Source organism: Balearica regulorum, chromosome 7 (assembly GCF_011004875.1).
Source record: "Balearica regulorum gibbericeps isolate bBalReg1 chromosome 7, bBalReg1.pri, whole genome shotgun sequence".
NCBI lineage: Eukaryota > Metazoa > Chordata > Aves > Gruiformes > Gruidae > Balearica > Balearica regulorum.
This window is the reverse complement of record NC_046190.1, coordinates 7936476-7943652: the sequence shown is the minus strand read 5'-3', so window position 1 is coordinate 7943652 and position 7177 is coordinate 7936476. Positions and strand designations below refer to the sequence as shown.

Here is a 7177-nt window from a genome sequence, read left to right as displayed (position 1 = left end):
TTCAAGGCTTGATTAGTTGTGCTCCTTTTCCGTTGGGACTGTAGTGCAATCTTCACTTATAAAGACATGTGACCTGAAAGCCTGAGGCAGAACAATCCTTGTTTTCACAGGAGGAGCTTTTCTAGGATGCAAAAGCTTTTACATCCTCATCCTTGTTTCTAAAAGCTGTGTCTTCTCCACAAAATTAAAAAAGAAAAAAAAAAAAAAAGCAAGCTTAGGATGGCATCAACATCACAGCCTCTGCGAGGTAAAAGGGCATGTAAAAAAATATTTTGGGCAGTGTTTCCACATGCCTGCTTCATTCTGTCTCTTGTGATCTATGCTTTTCTTGGGGCTCTCATGTTTTCCCACATTGAAGGTAACCGGAAGGTCAATTTAAGTGAAGAATATAGAAAATTTCTGCAGAATCTGTGGTACATCTCCAGAAATTTATCAGGTATGTACTGGAATTTGAAAATGACTTAACTGTACAAGGAGTTACTCATTCTCTTGCTTTTTGAATGAGACTTTTGGCTTTTGAAGACATTCTTCAAATTACTAACAGCTGAACCTGCCAAGAGGATTTTCCCTCTGCCTAGCTAATGACTGCTGTTGTTTGCTTGTCCTCCTTAGCTGTGATTTTTTACTGCAAGCTTCCCCGACCCCTGTGTTCCTGCTTGAAAAGACTTTTCCTGAGGTGTCTGTGTTCTCCCTTTTGCCCAAGTCACCTAAGGTCCTTAAAGAGCAGCTGAGATTCCCATGGTCTTTCCCTCTGATTGCTGGAGACTGAATCCTCTGTCTCAGAAAGTCTCTTCCAGCTCCTTCTTCCCAGCTCTGAGCCTCCCTACCACCCCTCTGGCCATGGGATGCTCAGACGGAGGCAGGTGCTGTGCTGCGCCCAGGACCGGATGGTGCTGGTGGAGGGGGTAGAAGGGAGAAGAAGGGGTAGAAATCCTCCTGGATCCGTGTCAGGGCTTGAACACGGGCTTGGACTTTCACTCAGGAAGCTGTGATGTCTTTGTGACAAGGGTCCCTCTAGATAATGTCCTTTCAAGCAGAGCTTGAGGCATGAGGAGGAATGAGGGGTGCAGGCTCTGGGATTCACAGCGGGGTGCTGGGCAGTGCCACCCACGTGGTTCATATCGGTCATATACTGACGACCCCACATTTCTAGTGTCTTTGGGTCAAAAGAAGACTAATCTCCTGGGGAGTCCAAAATGAAACAGTACTTTCAGGCTGGAAGCTAAATATTCAGTCTTTACTGTACTGCTTCTTTATGCTTATTTTTGTCATATTTTGGCTTTTCTGGAGCAGAACTTGCTCATTCTTTGTTTCTTTATTCATTGAAGCCATTGAATCCACCTGATTTTTTTCAGGGGTGAGGGGGAAGGGGAGATGAATGTTTTTATCTTCTAAAAGAATACCAGCAAATCCTTAGCTGGAGTAAACTTCACTGGAATAACAGGATGGCTGCTCCCTGAGTGGTGATCTGCAAACACTCAGTGTATCTCCTGTTGTTACTGTAACAGATAACATGACAGAAAATGAGGAGATATTTAAGGAAGAAATCCGTGAACTGCTCAACAGAGCTGAACGAGACTGGTTTGTCAATCCAAAAGATATCTGGACTTTCTTTGGGTCTCTCTTTTTCTGCTGCACAGTATTCACAACTGTGGGTAAGTTCAGAGGTAAAGTAACCCCCTGCAGAATCAATTGCTATTGCTGCTTTCTCTAATGTATTTCTTCCGGGGAATTTAAAAGAACAAAACAAATGCCCAAATCCCCTTCAATTTTTCTCCTGAGTATTGTCGATGAGTCTGCAAGGAGTTCTGCAAACACAGATTGCAGAGACATAGCTGAGTCACAGAAGCAAGCCAGAGTTTGGTAACTAGTGATGCTACACACCAATTAGCTACATCACTGCATGCATACAGTAACATGTACTCATCTACGACATGTGCACAAAACTATTATATGAAAGTAAAAATAAAGCTCCATTTTCCAGTCAAACCTTATCCTTCCCACTATTGCGTGTTACGCTGGGTAGTGTTTTCTTCACTGTAGGAGGTAATTCATTATGCATATATTGTTTTTTCAATTGCTTCCCTGTTATTTATGTTTAACTCAGCTTTGTAAATCTATAGCTCTATACTTAACCGTGCTGTTGTTCACACTTCTCTGGGTTAATAGCACATGGCGATGTTTGTCACACCTGTGAAACCTTTCATTCTGACTTCATATTTCAAAGAAGGACCTAGATCAAATGGAAACATCTGCTCTGGTTTTAGCTCCCTCTGCGTTGCTAAATACAACTCCTCACGCTCATTCCCAAAGCTACTTTTATCCCTTTGCTAATGTTTCTCAAATGCAGGCAAGTACAGACACTGACTATCTAAATTTGTCAGAATCAAAGCTGGATGAGAAATCATCCCACGACATTGTATCAAATTGCAAAGACATGTCTCCACTGCATTAGGATATGCTCAAGATCCCAGCATGGGGATGCATCTTAATGCAAAAGAAAAACTGAACCTTGAAAAAGAGTTTATCCTATACAAGGGATAGCGTGAGAGTTAATGTGTTCGCTTGGAGCACGGAGGAGACCCTTGTGTGTTGAGTCACAGCAGAGGCTTGAACCTCAGACTCTGATGTCTTAGGTGACTGTTCAAACTCAGATTCCTGCAGCCCCTGAGTTTGAAGACAGTTACTAGGTCATCAGAGACACATACTGGTGATGCAGACCTGAATCCTCACCCCAGTGAATATTTCCTAGTGCAAACACAACAGCTAGGAATATTTGAAAGAGGACGTTTGATCAGAAAGCTTTGACTTCAGCAAACTGATGAAAAACCATATTGTTGAAAACTTTTTGACTGCGTATACTTACCCATCTCTGTTGACATGGGACTTTACAAATGTCCCCATACGCACTGACCAAACACATTTATTTCTAAACTGCCGTTATTTTTTGCCTTCATTGCGCTGAGCGTTAACACAGCTTCCTCAGGCTTCGAGCTGAGTTTTGGGATCAGTAGGAAGCTTGGAATATTTGTTGCTAACAAGCGGCTGTTTCCATGGTGGTGGGTTTGTTATTTGTACTATTAGGTACCGATAAATCACGTCAGGTTACAGTCAACTTAGCTGCCTGTAATTGCCTAGGAGAAGCAAGGCATCTAGTCTGAAGATCAGTGGTCTGAACTGCCGTCTCTTCACTGCCCATAGATGTTGCCTGGTGGCTCAGCCGGGCTAGATTTCTGAATAGCTAAATTTAAGCTCCAGATAAGTTTTAACCCTTGAAACTGCACTAGGTATTTTTAATGCATGGAAATTGAGGGGGGGGGGGAAAGAGAAAAAAATCACTCTGTACAATAACTACAAGAATTAATCTTCCCCAATTGCTTCAGTAGTAAGGATTAGCATTCCCAGTTAGCCAGTGGGGAACAGAGCGACAGAGAACAGTTTTTCAGTGCCTCACAGCAAAGGAGGGACCGAGGTTGGATTCATAACAAAGGCTATGGCAGCCAGTGGTGAAAACAAACATGAATGGATGAAGAAAGTTAAGGAAACCATACCTCAGCATATGAGCTAATAATCTGACAGGCTAAGGATCTGAGAAGAAATGCTTTAAGTCTTTTTGGAGGATGAGAAGAAAAATAGTTGTTAAAATTTAATACAATTAATATAATGCTGATGTTTTCTGCCACTGTAATGGAAAAGCACTAACTTAAATTCTAAGTTTCATATCCAATATGTTAGAGGAAGGAAATATAAACACTCACATTGAATTTAGGGAAAGGGTGTATCTTCTGCTACCATTTTATGTATCATAAAGGCCATGCATCTGATAGTACTTCTCTATCTGTTGTAATTGATATTTGTAAGTGTGGTGGGTTGACCCTGGCTGGGGGCCAGGTGCCCACCAGAGCCGCTCTATCACTCGCCTCCTCAGCAAGGCAGGGAGGGGAGAAAGGAAGATAGAGAAAAACAACCCCAAACTCATGGGTCGAGAGAAAGGCAGTTTAATGTAGCTAAAGCAAAAAGCCGCGTGCGGAAGCAAAGCAAAAAGCAAAGATTATTCACTACTTCCCATCAGCAGGCGATGTCCGGCCACTTCCTGGGAAGTAGGGCTTCAGTAAATGTGCCCCTTACTCCGGAAGACAAACATTTAAAAAAAAAAAACCAACGAATGCCCCCGCCCTTTTCCTCCCCCTATTCTCAGTTTCTTACTGCTGAGCATGACGTCATATGGTATGGAATATCCCTTTGGTCAGTTTGGGTCAGCTGTCCTAGCTGTGTCCCCTCCCAAGATCTTGCCCACCCCCAGCCTGCTGCTGGGGAAAAAGAAATGTTGGAAAGACAGCCTTGATGTGTGCTGACACTGCTCAGTAGTAGCCAAAACACTGGTGGGTTATCAACAGTTTGCTAGCTACCAATACACAGCACAGCACCATGAGGGCTGCTGTGGGGAGAATTAACTCCATCTCAGCCAGACCCAATACAGTAAGCTTTAGTACTCTAGAATAAACATGCATTTCCTCATGTGATAAACATATGCTTCTTCACTTGATCCTTTGTTCTCCTGAATACATTTAAGAGACTCTGAAAACTATGAAGTCAGTACAAACACAATGTCAATACAACATGTGCCATTAGAGCTAGAGCTGATGAACTAGGGACAGTTTCAAATTCCGTTAGTAGCTTACCATTCGTCACAAGTAGTTTGGGCAAAGAAATGAAGTTTGAGAGATGGGTCTCGTTGTCCCAGTTTGATCCATAGTGCTGTCCCAGTTTTGCAATTCAGACAGCCATCCAGATCTGAATCTTCCCAGAGCTCAGGGAGTTTCACTCCCAGAAATCACTGGGTCGTACTGCCAGATCGTGGAGGTTGGCCAGGAGATGATCCCCCAGCTCCTCATGCACAGGCCATTAGCTTCCCCCAGCATCAGCAGTTGTCTCTGTGAGCTCAGCCCTCAGCTCAGCTTCCCTGTGAAGGGACCCATGGGCCCAAGACCTCTCTTGCTCTCTTGCCTTTTGGATCCTTCTTAACCCAGACTCCCAGGTCAGGAAATCTTCCCGGTAACAGTCTCCAGCAGGACAGAGGCTGCACACCAATCTTGGGCTGGCCCAAACCTTTTGTTTCTGCTCCCTAATTGACCTCTTGTTGTCAGTCAGTTAAGTCGAACAGCTGATTAGGTGCAGATAAGATAGGAAGAGTTAATTCAACAGAATTGGCAAATTCCAAACCTTCAAGTGCTTGAAGAGGTAGGATGCCTGCATTAGTAACCAGCATTTGAGACTCAGAAATTTTAATAGCTTCAAAGCAAAGCAAAAAAGACCAGCATGTTCTGGACTAAAAATTCACTTTAAAAATTGACAGCAATAAAAACCTCAGAGGATGTGAATACCTAGTAAATCATGATGTTCTCTCTCCCTTTCTCTTCTCTTCCTCTTTTTGTTTTTGTTCAAGGTTATGGTAATACCTATCCTGTGACACGGGTTGGAAAATATCTCTGTATGCTCTATGCTTTATTTGGCATCCCTCTGATGTTCTTGGTCCTGACAGACATGGGAGACATCCTTGCGACTCTCTTATCCAAGTCTTACAATGAATTCAGAAAACTACAGTCAAAAATTCTAGCCTCTAAACTCTGTTCTGGATCCACATGTAACAAAGGGGATGAACCGAAATCCAGAGCACAGTCTAAAGTCGTCATCAATGAGCCCTTGACTATTATGGAAGTTCTGAAAAGTCAGCCAGGTCTTAAAAGGAAGCCAATCAAATACCGCAATGCCGAAATTTTTGAAATGTTAATTGACAGAGAAAAGGAACATACGAAACAAGCAAGAAATAAAAGCATTGAGAGATGGAGTTCATGTCCTGAACTAGCCAGGGGAAAGACAATGTCCAGAGTAATTGAGAATTTTGACAAAATCGGGAAACAGTTAGAAAAATTAGATGTGCCCATTGTATTAATGGTGCTAGTTATCTTTGTGTACATCTCCTGTGCAGCTGCTATTCTCCCAAACTGGGAAACCAGGTTGGATTTTCAGGAAGCCTTTTATTTCTGCTTTATCACCTTGACAACTATTGGATTTGGAGATACACAACTGGAACATCCCAAGTTTTTCTTGTTTTTTTCCCTCTATATTATTATTGGCATGGAAATTGTCTTCATTGCTTTTAAGCTGGGCCAAGACCGCTTAATTGGTTTGTATAAAAAGGTGATTTCATTTTGTGGGGAGAAAAAGATGCCATCAAAGAAGGTATATCCAAAATAAGAACGGTTATTTCTCCTTCGCTTGTAAGCATTGGCCACTGCAATGAGATGAAACTGTTCCTGTGCATTTCTTCTCCCTGCCTTGGGCTGGCAGGAGGCATATTTTATTCTGATTTCCCCTGAGAATCTACTGTAAAATGGCTGAATACCTCAGGAGACACTTGGTGAAGGCATCTCCAGGGAGTACTTTCCAACAAGGTCCCATCTGCTAAATAATAAAAGAAGATGACGTGTGATGAAAAAGAAGGCTCTCCCTGCCAGTACTCCCTTGCATCTTTTGCAAAGCTCTGCCTTTCAGCAACCTTTCTGTCCTCTCTCCCACAGCAAGCCAATTTAGGACTTTTGTTTTTTCAGCAGTTGTCCAAGCAAGGCTCAGATCAATGTCTCCTCCTACCACCTTGTCTGCAGCCAGAAACAGTTTGGTTGTGGCTGTCAGACCTGAACTGTGACAGCATGCTCCTGCAAAATGATTCATCATCAGAGAGAGTTGGGGAGAAGAACTATGAACCCAGCTGCTCTTTCATCATGACTGCACGTATTGCATACATTGTACATTTGTGCAGGCCAGAGGAATTTTAAAATAAGAGGAAGGACACCAAGTTTTCACCTCTTTCACTGTCTCGTGTCCAGAAATCAATCAGAGAATTGTTCATCTGTTCAGGGCTGAAACCACTCCGTTTCCATCATGATTTATCATACCTGTACTCAGCCCAGAGTCGGTGTGTGTCTCATGATGTCCAGCTACAGAAGTGCTTATGACGAGTTCTGCTCTCGAGAGGGTCACCTGGGGGAAGGCATGCAGCAAACCTGAAGGTGACTACAGTCACGGAACAAACCTCCATCTCTTTGCTATTAAAGAAGCATGATGGTCTGGGGACATCGATGCCAGAAGTCCCCACTCCTAATCCAGGTTTTACTCT

At 43.0% G+C, this 7177-nt stretch overlaps 1 protein-coding gene across 1 annotated transcript; it reads left to right on the top strand.

Annotated features, from left to right (window-relative positions):
* The first annotated feature begins 219 nt into the window (after positions 1-219).
* KCNK18 (potassium two pore domain channel subfamily K member 18) lies at positions 220-6258 on the top strand. Its single transcript, XM_010309549.1, has 3 exons — positions 220-436; positions 1509-1655; positions 5447-6258. The coding sequence occupies exons 1-3, from the start codon at positions 220-222 to the stop codon at positions 6256-6258; spliced, it is 1176 nt and encodes a 391-aa protein (XP_010307851.1).
* Positions 6259-7177: the final 919 nt, after the last annotated feature.